Raw genomic sequence first — 12,888 nt, forward strand, 5'->3', positions numbered from 1 at the left:
CGAAAGTCCTAATAAACGTCACGGCGGGATGGATTGATAGTTAGAGATGAGAGCTGTTCCTGACATTTCCTACATACCTGGTTGGATTTTGAAAGAAGTACATCAAAGATTGCATAAAGAAAGAGAGTGAAAAATACATAAATGTATGTATGTTTACATATTCTCAATGTACAATGTGCAAATTATACTTTAAAAGGGCTTTATAAACCAACTTGACTCTAAAAGCAAAATTGGAACAGAGTGGGAAGAGAAGGAAGTGCCAGCATGGGGGCTCCTTGCTTCTTTGGAGGTTCCATCCCTCTTCGCACTTGCCACATTACACTTAGAACTGCTAGTTCATTTTTCAAACACAGGCCTTGTATGTTCCTTCAGAGCAAGGACTTCTTACTCCTGGCCCTTGTCCTCAGGGTCTTGTTCAGACTGGTAGACTTTGGCTAGGTGATCCATTACTGTCTGTGCTTGATTAAGTGCCCTTTTCTATTACTCCAAACTTTAAATCAAGCTGGGGATCTTTCCTTGAGATATCTGACATCATGGGATATTTAGTAAGAAAGCTTAATCCCCATCCATAATGTTCTAAAAATTTAGGACAGGATGGGTCTCCAACATTATCCAACATACTTTGATTGCTTTCAGCAGAGGTCTGACTGGTTCTTTGAATCTAGCCCTTGGCTTTACATCCAGGTGTAATATATTCTGAACAGTAACCCAGTAAATCAGATTCCAATCTTGCCCAAAATGTACTTCCCAGATTCCTACAAAAGGCAGAAGTTTGGTTAGAATTTTCTCAATGATTCTATATCCAGTTGGTGTGAGCAAAGACCCCCCAAATACTATTAAAGTCCTTAGTGATGTGAACCAGATGGAAAATAAAACAAAAGAATTCACAACTCATGTTAGACTGAATTGAATGTCTTTAATTTCACACAATGAATAACATATGAATAGGATTAACTTTTTTTTTTTTTAATAGTTAAGTGCTCTATACTGTGCTAACCTGATCTGGTAGCGAAAAAGACTGAGCTTTCTTTTAGAAAAAATGTTTAAAACCCAACATCTAAGACCATGGAGGAGCATGACAGTAAAGCATGCCAGATGTATCTACGCCTCAAATAACAGCAAGTCCGTGTTCATTTTAAATGTACAAAAATGCTTTATGAATAAAAACTGTTACAAAAAGAACATTTCAAACAATGTACAATTTTCTTGCCTCTATATTCAATAAAATACAAATACATTTTTTGTTCTAAAATATGTTTACATACAATCAAAGTAGAACATGCAAATTACACTTTAAAAAAGGCTTTTAAAAACCACTTATGAATACAAACTAAAAATTAGCCAGCACGACTTGTAAGACAATCTTGTGCCCCATTTTTTCTTTTGAAATATATATATACATATTTAACACATCATGTGCATTTATTATTATTTAAGAAATAGATTTTTTAAAAAAGGAAGAAAAAGAAAGACACCAACCTAGGTTGGAACTGCGCTTCTGTGTTGACAAGTGGCAGCTCTTTTCAATTTTCCCCCCTTTAGTGTTTATTATACCTGGGGAAGTGGGCAATAGATATCCAGGAAGTTTCTTCCTTGGTTGATATGTGCTTCTAAGACTGTTCCCCAAATGAATGAGTCCCACCGGAAGGAAGACTCGTTAGTGGGGCAAACTCTCCAAGAAACAAGAGGCAGAGGGAGCCTTGTATTGTGGAAAGAAACTTTAAAAAACACCAAGAAAATGCTACGGTATATTACAGTTTGAGTTTCTAGGCACTGTGATGACATTATCTGTAAGCTCTGGCATTTGGACCATTGTGATACCACAGGGTAGTGTTGAGAATAATGTCTATATTTATCTACTTTTACATAATGAGAAGGACTGAAAATCCTGCAATGTAACACTTACATGGCTTTTGAGGCATTTCGGCTTCTGCCACCCCGTCTCTCTCCATGCTACAGTTGGCATTTAAAGGCTTTGGAAATATATGTATAGACTTTAGACAGTTCCCAGGTAAATCTTCCTAGTGGTAGGGGAAAAATATTCTCCAAAAACTCATTATCTGAATATTGTTGGGAAATAAGCTGTAGGAGTGGGATTTTCTACTAAAGTACTAAAACCAAATCCTTTCTGATCTGCATGTAGTACATCACCTTATACTATAATTCTGTCACCACTTGCTTATCATATTTATAGAGCCAGCAATGTGCAGAACACAAATTCCAACTGCCATCCAACATGGCCTCCCACTCCAGACAGCAGCCAAGTTAACATGCTAATCCTCTGTCAGCCCTTAGTCACCTACTCTGGGCTGTCAGTGGCTGTTGAGTCCCGGTCCTGCCAAGTCACAAACCAGCTCCTGACATGCTCTCCTTTCTTTTGACCTGTCTTCCTTGGGTTGTAGCCAGAGCTATGCTATTAGAGGAAGTTAAACTTCTCTATCTTTCATATGAGATGAGGGGTTGAAAAGCAAGTGGCTCCTCAGCCACTTAGGAAGGTGGATCAGAGACCCATCATCACCTTCAAGGGGGCTTTTACATCTTGATTTCATCCTTTGGTCACCTCTAATCAGATTCCCTATAAATGGGTTCATGCCAGCTTGCTGAAGAAAGTATTCCATAAAAACAAAAACAAAAGCAAAAACAAAGAAGCGCGCGATTTCTTTATGAAATAATTGGTGGAGATGTTTATGGAGTCCCATGCATCCCAAATGACATCTTCTTTAAATAAAATTGCAGCCTCCAGAAGGCAGTATTGGCTGGCTAGAGACTCCTCAGTCTGGGTCAGGATTGCTGGTTTCTCATCCTAGTTCTGCAGCCAATGAAGTGAAACTAGACTGGCCCAGTGTTGAGCCAGGACAGGAGAGAAGAGACTAATGGAAAGGGGTTAGTTAGAAATAAGGAAATGGTTGTACCAATGAGATGAATTAAGGTAATAGAAAGTATAAGAAAAAAAAAACATAACGTGACACTGAAGAGGGAGCTGGGCAGGGGAGAGAGGAAGCTGTATGGTGTCAGGACTAGCTTCTACCTTCCAATGGCTATTTCGCATGTCTCAGTTTGGGTCCTCTGTGGTTTTCTAATCTAATCTTAGGGGCATAAATGTAGAGGATTTGCATTTAACTCACATGACAACTATAGAACTAAATTTTTGTATAAGTTACAATCCTGCTATACCCTCCTGGAATACCTTACACTGGTTTGGAAATTCTAATGTACCCTTCAGTTATTTGACATTTCTCTCCAACTAGAAGATAACGTCCATTAGAGTTTGGGTCCTTCTTTAAGAAGCTTAGAGAGTGCCAACTCCTTCTCTTCTGCAGGAAGACTGAGTCTACTCACAGACCTGGTCGGGAAAATGGTACAACACCAGAAGGAAGAAGGGCAAAAGAGAGAATGAAGGAAATGATTTTCAAAGTCCTGCAGGAGAGAAACCCCTTTATGGTTTAATTGGAATGAAAATGGTTGCTCTTTCATAGCCATAGTGGGGTGAACAGGGCTAATTTAAATCTTCCTCTCCGGTGACTTTGGAACCATTCAGACATGGCTGGGGAATGACAAATTGAAAGTGGCTGGTTTGATTTTGCTGTTCAACTTCTGTGAAATGCCAAAGGTCCACCTGTGTCACAAATGGAGTATCTATGATACAAGCTTTAAAGTACAGGAGAATGCATTCCTTTAAACTTACATATTGCTAAGATTAAATGTGACTGACCTCGTGGGTAGCAAATGATGTTAAGTCCAAGGTGACAGTGCAGAATAGGATGACTCTGTGGGTAATTTCAACCAATTGTTGGTGCCATGACAGAGCAGTGATATTCGCAAGCATATTAACTCGGGATTTTTAAATTTACTCCCATAGATACCCCATCCCTTATTCTCCTGTGTTCCCAAAAAAATCCATCTTGCTCTAAGGAAATAGTGTTGTGTTTTGAAGTGATAATACAATTTCCAGCCAATCCCAACTTCCTGTAAAGAAACTTAATTTGGAGGTAAACCAGATATTCTAATTCCCATTAGAAAATTGAATTCTGTCTCCCAGTGTCTCTCTCTTTATAATCTACCATGCCAGGTGTTTGATGTCTTGGGGAAGGAAAGGGGAGGAGGAAGGGAGGAAATTGAAAATACTTATTTGAAATTTCCACATCTGACTTTTAGAAAACATCTACGGCAATGGAATAACTTCATATTCATTCTGAGTCTTCTTAACATGTTTTACTTGAGCTGTGGAAATGGGTGATAGAGATGGAATATCTGTCCACGCTAAACCAATGGCTAGAGTACAACTTGGATGAGAAATGTACAGTTGAAATTGACCATTTAAAAGACGATTTGTCACACACAGTTTGCATCCATGCAGACTGATAGATTTATAATTACATTATGTACAAAAATGTTTTAGTTTATTAAGGCAACCACAATTTGGATACTTTGTCCAAGGTGGCTTGATACAATTGGAGTGGTGATACCCTTTGAGCATTTTCTTTTCTTTTTTTTTTTTTTTTATTTCAGATAAGAACACTTACTCCCATTCACTTTTAAGAAATAATTATCAAGAGATAATGGACTTATTCTACTGTCTTTTTTTTTTCAACAACCTATGATAGCTACTTGTATGAAAATTCACAAACCAAGGCATTGCCAGACATTTGTCTTTCTGGTGGGTCTGGGGTTTCAATTTTTGGTGATTTGTCAGTTATTCCATTTGCTGTGGTTTATTAAAACCATTTTATTCTGCCTATTCTCTGCTGATATGTTTTAAATATAAAAATAACCTGGTTGACACCCCGGCCAACATATCCTTGGCTGCTCTAAATCACTTATTAAAAAGGCTCTATCAATACTGAGTATCTGTTTCACAATGATTGGGATTCGAAGCCAAGTTCCTTGGGACAGCATGCCAAGGGTGAACATTACAACACACATAAAGTTTACATTATTTAGGTGTGTACCAAGGAAAAGAAGGCAGCAAGTTAATGAGAAGGTATATGGAAGTACAATGGGCAAAGGAAAGGTAGGAACAGACTACGCTAAGTATCAGTGTGTAACATAGCAGAGGCATACAGAAGAATATGAATGCATGTCTAAGGTTGCCTATCGCTAGAATTCCACCTTCTGATGACGAATCCATCTGAGAAACTGTATGGTTAACGGAAAGATTCAGGTCACCTGAAGATGATGTTGGTGCCCCAAAGCCCAGCCAAGCTTGGAAAAACCAAAATAAAAGTAAAAACGAATTAAATGGAAATGGGTTACAACAAAGCCAGTTGAGAAATTTGCAGCTTTTCTCCCCTTGGAATGTTTCCTAATTGAGGGTGCTTCCCTTTCAATTTTCCTGGCCAGCAAATGCAATGGAATCAAAGGCGCACCTTGGATGCAGGAGGCCAGGTGGGGCTGTCAGAGAGCACCACCACCGGCTTTCTCCTCCTCGATGGGTCTTCTGCTCGCCTGCAAAGGATCTAGCCATACTGAAGTGCCGCTTGGTTTGGAACTGCTGTAAAGCACACAGACCAGCTTCTTTTGAAGGCGTCCCCCTACTGTGCTATCCCAAGAGCTACTGATGGCTCAACCCCGTCATCTGGCGCGATTCTGCCTGCCCAGCTTCTGGAGAGAAGGGCATCGGTGTCCCTGCAGCGTGGGATTCCGCCCCCACCCCGGCTCACTGCACTTCCAAGTGTCAGTTCCCCCAGCCCCAGGTTCAGACGCCCAGACCCACCCTAGGGAAGGCCATCGCTCTCACTCCCTCGGGATTTCCTCTGCCTTTTGGCCTTCACCTCCTCTTCCTGGGGCAGGGGCTGCTGTGGGGGCGGCTGCTGCGGGGGCTGGGCAGGAGGCTGAGGTTTGTGTTTCCTCTTCCCTCCTCCTCTGGGGGTCTTGGGCAGGGGCGGGGGCGGGGGAGGCGGCGGTGGGGGCGGGGGCGGGAGGGGCGGGGGCGGTGGTGGGGGCAGGGGCGGCGCCTCCCGGGCCATGTGGATGACCGCCTCGATGGTGGCCATGATGGTGTCTTGGGTGGCTGCTGGCTCCAAGATGAGCGGGCTCAGGCTAGGCTTCTGCCCCCTCTTGCTGGGAAGGTCGATGCATTTTTCCAGCACCGGCATTTGGTCTCTGGAGTCCTCATCGAACTGCATGGGCTGCTTTCGGGGACGCCCTCTCCTCTTCTTGACGAAGTTGTTGCCTGTCTTTGATTGTCTCTGCAGCCGCTTGGCCTTCAGGATCTTGTTCACGTGGTCCAGGTTCTTCTTGGTGGACAGGATCTTCGTGTAGTTGCACATCTTGCGCACCTCGCACTGGATGGCCTCGATCTCCCGCCGCTTGAATCGCTTCTTCAGGGAGGAGCTGGCTGCAGGAGGAGAAGAGAGAAGATTGAGCACCAGAGGCAAGCTGCTCTACAGCCAGCCGTAGCACTAACAACTGGCATTATACTTGGCCAGGAAGATTCTGGAGAAGCAATGTGATGGACGTGACCCAGTATTTATTCTTCCTTTTTCTTTATGAAAATTGAAAATAATAAAAATAAACAGGGGTTGGCTATCTTATGTGCACACAGCATTTCTATTTATACTATTTCAATGTTTACAACAATTCTGTGGAATTCTCTTGTTCCCTTTTTTAGGATTTAGAAACTGAGGTTCACACCATGTAACAAGCTCTACCCTGGGAGTGAATGTCAGAATCAATGTTCCCATTACCTTTTCCTATTATAACTTTTATTTTTTATTTAGCCCTTTGACATTTGATATGATTCAATTTAGGATTCGGTCTTTTATAGAGGATGTTGAATGAAAAACAGGCGATTTGGATCATTCATATGTACTATCAACCTCAAAAAAGAGATGCCTTGACCTCATGGGGAGCATGCATGTAAGTGCGCCTATTTATTTCTAACCCTCCTCTACTGACACAAGGGAGGATTATTTTCTGGAACACCATGTCTCTAACTCTCTCCCCTCCCCCCCGCCCTGTCAATGTTCTAGACTTGTCAAGTTACCTGATAATGTCCAATTGACAAGTCCTTCTTAACCAGTTCATCCTCTGGAAAACTTAAGGGAAATCAGCCAGGTGTTTCTGAATCATTTACACTCCCACTACTTGGCTGTGTGTTGTTTGCAAAGAGCTCTTTTCAGGTCTTGGTAGCCAGATGGACCTGTATTATATGAGTCAAACCTCTAGTCTCCAGAAGTCTTGTACTACTACCACTAAATAGCCTTCAGAACTGCTTTGTTTTGAAGTTCGGAAACTGTAAAGTGTGAATAGCTTGAAAGACATAGCAGACCTTTCCTCCTTTAGGTCATTCTTTCTCCCTGTGCTCTTCATGAGCAGGCATGCATGTACATCCATGTGTACACACACACACACACACACACACACACACACACACACACTCAGGAACTCACACATACTTTGCTGCCCCATCTTCATACAGTTCCTCCCTTTTTATGAACATAAGAAGTGTCCACACTTAGTTTTTTGCTGCTGTGATATTCCCTAAATGCTCAACCCCAAAGATGCCTATGGAGAAGATGCTGACCCTACTCAATGTTACAGGACTATGTATTACAGTTTGGGCAGCATGTTTCTTGTGTTATTCAGGGTTTTCTCAACAAGGGGAGAGGGGAATAAATATCCTAAGGAAATAAGAGGGGGGCACTGGGGTGGCTTAGTTAGTTGAACATCTGACTCTTGATTTTGGCTCCGGTCATGATCGCAGGGTCATAGGATTGAGCCCTGCACTGGGCTCTGTGCTGAGCATGAAGCCTGCTTATGGTTCTTTCTCCCTCTCTCTTTTTACCTCTTCCCTGGTCATGAGTTCTCTCTCTCTCTCTTTCTCAAAAAAAAAATGATTAAGGGAAATGAGGGGAAAATGCTGAAAACATGAATATCACTCTCCCTTATTCTTGGTCACTCCTACTTTATTCCTTTCCCTGCTTTACCCCATTTCTCTCTCATGCTGTGGCTGACACTGAACTCCAGGAGTGTATTATTTGAAGTTATTTACACCACTAGCTTTATGGAGTGGGAAGCTCTGAGTTCCATAGGACAGGTCAAAATGTTACTGCTTTTGGCCCAAGGTCATTGCAAGACTTACTGAGCAATGAATAACTACTGAAAAATCTTTAAAATAAGTTATAAAGATCAAAATAGAACAAAGCCAAAGTGAGCTTCTGAGTACAAAAATAAAATGTTTGTAGTTAGTGTCGTGAAAGAAAAGCATTGGCTCAATTGTAAGTTCTCAGATGCAGGGATCAATTTTTGTCCATCTTTATGTCCTTCACAGAGCATGGCATGGTGCCTTGTCCAGGGACAGGATTTAAAAATTGTTTTTGGACTGATGAATCACACTAATCATTGCTGCCTTATGGTCACAGCCTTCTCTAAAAGCGTCCTAGTTTGGATTTCTAAAGCATCCACTCCAAAATTGGGGCAGTAAGAGCTAGCAGGCATCCGTGTCCAAGCCCAGTGATTTATCTTGTCCACACAGTTCATGAGTAAATGAGAAGAAGGCAGAATTACTCCACAAATCCTTTGGCATTATTCCAAATACAAGTTTCATGTGAAGTTTACCCTTTCTTTATTCATCTTTGGGGGAAGAAAACTCTGTGTAGTATATAACACAGTATATAGGTGGAAAGTAAAACATTGAGGAAATTAGCTGGCAATATTTGACTGAGTAAAGATTGACTGGAAAACTCCATGAACTGCAGGTCATTTGGGAGAAATACAAGCATTGGCTTGTTTCTCTCAGTGTTTTCTTTTTAGCAGAAAGTGCCAAAAAAACAAACAAACAAAAAAACCTAGTAGATAATACCATATTCATAATTTGTTGTATGCTGTATAGCATTTTATTAAGCCATTGCACTGAAAAATGATTATGAAATAAGTTAATTCTGAGTCATGTAAACATACTTTTACTAAAAATATCATAACCAATTCCTTTGCATCTACCATTCATATTTGATAAATGTTAACTTTTGCCATATATACATTATTTTTTTAATGTTTATTTTTGAGAAAGAGGAAGACAGAGTGCAAGTGGGGAGAGGCAGAGAGAGAGGGCGACACAGAATCTGAAACAGGCTCCAGGCTCTGAGCTGTCTGTACAGAGCCCAATGCAGGGCTTGAACTCACGAACTGTGAGATCATGACCTGAGCCAGAGTTGGACACTTAGCCAACTGAGCCACCCAGGCACCCGTATACATTATTAAAAAAATTTTTTTAACAGTTTGTTTTTGAGAGACAGAGAGACAGAGCACAAGCTGGGGAGGGGTAGAGAGCGAGGTGAGACACAGAATTGGAAGCAGGCTCCAGGCTCTGTGCTGTCCACACAGACCCTGATGCAGGGCTCAAACTCATGAACTGTGAGATCATGATCTGAACCAAAATAAGATGCTGAGCCACCCAAGTGCCCCTATACATTATTTTTTTAAAGAAAGAAAATATACATTCAGCTGAGTCAGGCTCCCCTCTCAATTCCATTCCAGTACCTTCCCTTTCCATACTTGTATATATATTTTTACTGCATATGCATGAACCCATATTAGCAAAAATTACAGGGCTGAAATTACATAATGTTGGTGATACTGTAAGGAAGTGGGGACCCTTTGCACACTGTCGGTGAGAGTGTAAACTCAACTAATCACATTGGTGAGCAGCTGGGCACTGACCACTAGTACTGAAGATGGGCATGCTCAAGTGCCCCCAGAGAACCTGTGTCTAGGCTGCCTCCTTTACTTATCTGTAGCAGGAGGCCAAGGTGTGCAAGGCTGTTCCCTGAAATTCAGAAGACTGAAAACAGTCTAAATGTTAAAAGGAAAATCAATCCATTGTGATACTTTCAAACAACAGAGTATTATAGATCTGTTGAAAGGTATAAGCCACATATATCAACATGGTTAAATAAAAAAAAAAAGTTGACTAACAAGTGAATAGAAGTACTTGTAAATATACCATTTGAAAAAAGTTTAAAAACACACAGATCTCTTGAATTTTTATTTCATTTTCAGTGTGCAGATGTGGAAGTTTAAAGTGACAACAATGTAGAAGCTCAGTGGTGAGCTAACGATTGGGTGATGAGATTTCACTCTCCAAAGCTACCTCATGGAACTCTGGTAAGCTTCTAGAGGAGTGCCGTCCAGTAGGGTTTTCTGCCATGATGGAAATGTCCTATATCTGTGTTGTCCCATTTGGTAGTCCTTAGCCACATGTGGCTACGAAGCGCTTGAAATGTGGCTAGTGTGATTGAGAGACTACATTTTTAATTTGACTTAAATTTAAATAGCTCCATGTTGCTGGTGGCTACCGTACTTGGCAGCTCAGCTCTAGTGCTAACCATGAAATATAGAGGGTACACTGGTTCATTCAGTAAAACACAGGCTGTGGGAAACTCTGGGCAAAGCACCTGGTGCCTTTGACAAATAAGATGCAAGGAGAGAAGGGCAGTGAAGGGAGTGGGACTGTGAATTAAAAGAGACTTAACAAACAAAATGACCATATTTTGCTGCCGGTTTAAACAAACTGTCAAAAGAGATCTTATTTCATGAATTCATGGAAATTTGAATAGTGTCCAACCCTTACATGAATATTATTTAATTCCTGTTTATTTTCTTAGGTGTGATATCTGCATTATGATAATTTTTTAAAGCACCAAGCTTTTAGAAATATTTGCTAATTTTTTTTAAAGTAGGCTTCCCACTCAGCATGGAACCCACCACAGGGTTTGAACTCACTACCATGAGATCAAGACTTCAGCTGAGATCAAGAGTAGGATGTCTAACCAACTGAGCCACCCACGTGCCTCTAAAATATTTATAAATGATATCCCATGATATCATCTGGAACTGGCTTTAAAAGAATGAGGAAGGGAGGAGGTAAGTAGAAGTAACTGACGAAATAAGATTGACTCTGAGTTAATATTGTTGAAGCTGAGTAATGAGTACACAGCAGTTTATTATGTTATAATGCCTACTCTGGTATACACTTGATAATTCCATAATACCTGGTTAAAAACAAATACATGGCAAGTGGCAATAAAATGTCTTTCTTTGAATTTTAGGACTGTAGGGTATTCTGGTTTTTTACTCCTTTGGACTCTGTCACCAAAATAATTTTTGAAAGATAAGAAATGTCCTCAGTGAAAGGCATGTATCATCTCCCTAGAAAATTCCTGCTGCTCAAGCTACCCTCCTGGCTTAATGGGCTGGGATAATGAATAAGTGCTCTAGCTTTTATGCTGTGGCCAACCAAATAAACATATCGGGGCCCAATCTCCAATGATGCCATCAGGTGTTAAGACTTAATATCCCTTTCTTTCTTACATTGTAAACTTTGGAAGTGGGAGGAGGTTTCCACATCTACTGAACATCTGAATTTTATTTTTCCCTTATATGTATAATCCAAATATTTCAGTTCAGGTTTGTTATCCCTGCATAGGAACCATAGCAGAGAGCAGGGCAGTGGGAAGGACTCTGCAAGGGCAGCTAGAGACCAGTCTGAACCAGGACGAAGCCCTTAGTCTCTTTGGATCTCTCCTTCTTCATCTATTACATTGGGCATTAGACTAGATGCTCTCAAAATTCCCTTCTAGATTTAAAGATTGCTGTAATTCTTTCCTATTCTCATTATCAATTGATAATGTGAGGTGGCTTTTTACAACATTTTTCCATCTAATGATTTTGAAATCCTAGTGGTGGTGGAGTGGGGGAGGACGTTGGACTTGGCAGGATTTGATATGCACAAATCTTTCTCCTTATTGCTTATGATTTCATTGTCCCTCTAAATGTTTTCAGATTTTTCTCTCTTCAAATTGTTTCATTATTAGACAGTAATTTCTGGGCTCTTGCAGCAAAGATTGATTCCATATTTGCTCTCCTTCATATAATGGGCCCATATCTTGCCTGCTCTTTGTTAGTTTTAAAAAATAATTATGAGTGGCCAAGGCACAATGAAAATTCATGTCTTCATAGCTGCAAAGCAAATCATCTTCTAGACCTTTCTCTGTATTTAAAATTGTCATGCAAATGGTTGACTTGGTTTTGGGCCCAGATGTAGCTTTTCTGTTTTTTCATTCCCATTATCAGAGGATTGGCTCATCAGCATTTGTTGCTTTGGTCACGTCTTTTATGATAATCAAAGACTGGACTTAGCACTGCATTTTACACACTGACTTTGCAGATGTAGGATAGGCATTGTGAGCAAGATCGAGGCTAACAAGGCTTAGTTTTATGGAAGGTTCCTCCAAAATAGGTGCTAATGATTGGGAGACTATACTTTGCCCACGTGCAAGACACATCCTCATTTAACAAGAAAGTTTCGGGTGTATTAGAAAAGGAAGCAAAGTCATCTCTAGAGTCATTAGAATTTTTCTTGCTGTTTAAATATCCCTACGGGGAGGGAGGTAATACCTGGGGGGGGGGGGTGGGAGACTGTTGAACTGCCTAGAGTTGCCTTCCAGTATGGAAAGGGCTAGAACACTCTTTCCCTCAGTGAGGACAGACAGCTGCAGTATGAATTCCATTGTATGGTGATCCAAGTTAAGATCCTTCGAAGGCAAAAGCCGTGTCATTTCTTTGTACTCCCAGGGTCCCCAGTCCAGGCTCATTCACACAGTAGCACATGGATCTGGTATATAGTACATGGTCAGCAAATACAAGCCCAGGGAATTCACTTGTTTAATGTTCTCCCATGAAATTGTGTGTGTGTGTGTGTGTGTGTGTGTGTGTTTGGTACTTTGTACTTAACTCAGTTATGATCTCTTGTTTTCCTAATGCAGCCTTTTATTTTTTTAATGGGATGTATGAAGCAACTTGCCTTGGCATGCAAACCTTCCTTTTCCCCTAGAATTTAAATTAACCTTAAAGGATCCTGGCCTTAAAGCCTCTTTTTTAAAAAAGATG

At 40.9% G+C, this 12,888-nt stretch overlaps 1 protein-coding gene across 3 annotated transcripts in view; it reads right to left on the minus strand.

The window, feature by feature from the left end:
- Nucleotides 1-902: 902 nt before the first annotated feature.
- The window catches only part of SETBP1 (SET binding protein 1), a 369,979-nt gene continuing 357,993 nt past the window's right edge, over nucleotides 903-12,888 (minus strand). For all 3 annotated transcript variants that reach the window (XM_029922074.1, XM_029922076.1, XM_029922075.1), the window contains one exon: nucleotides 903-6,337. In XM_029922074.1, coding sequence (XP_029777934.1) covers nucleotides 5,715-6,337 — 623 coding nt within the window. In that variant the 3' untranslated portion in view covers nucleotides 903-5,714. The remainder of the gene's footprint in view (nucleotides 6,338-12,888) is intronic.

Source organism: Suricata suricatta, chromosome 14, assembly GCF_006229205.1.
Source record: "Suricata suricatta isolate VVHF042 chromosome 14, meerkat_22Aug2017_6uvM2_HiC, whole genome shotgun sequence".
Classification (NCBI taxonomy): domain Eukaryota; kingdom Metazoa; phylum Chordata; class Mammalia; order Carnivora; family Herpestidae; genus Suricata; species Suricata suricatta.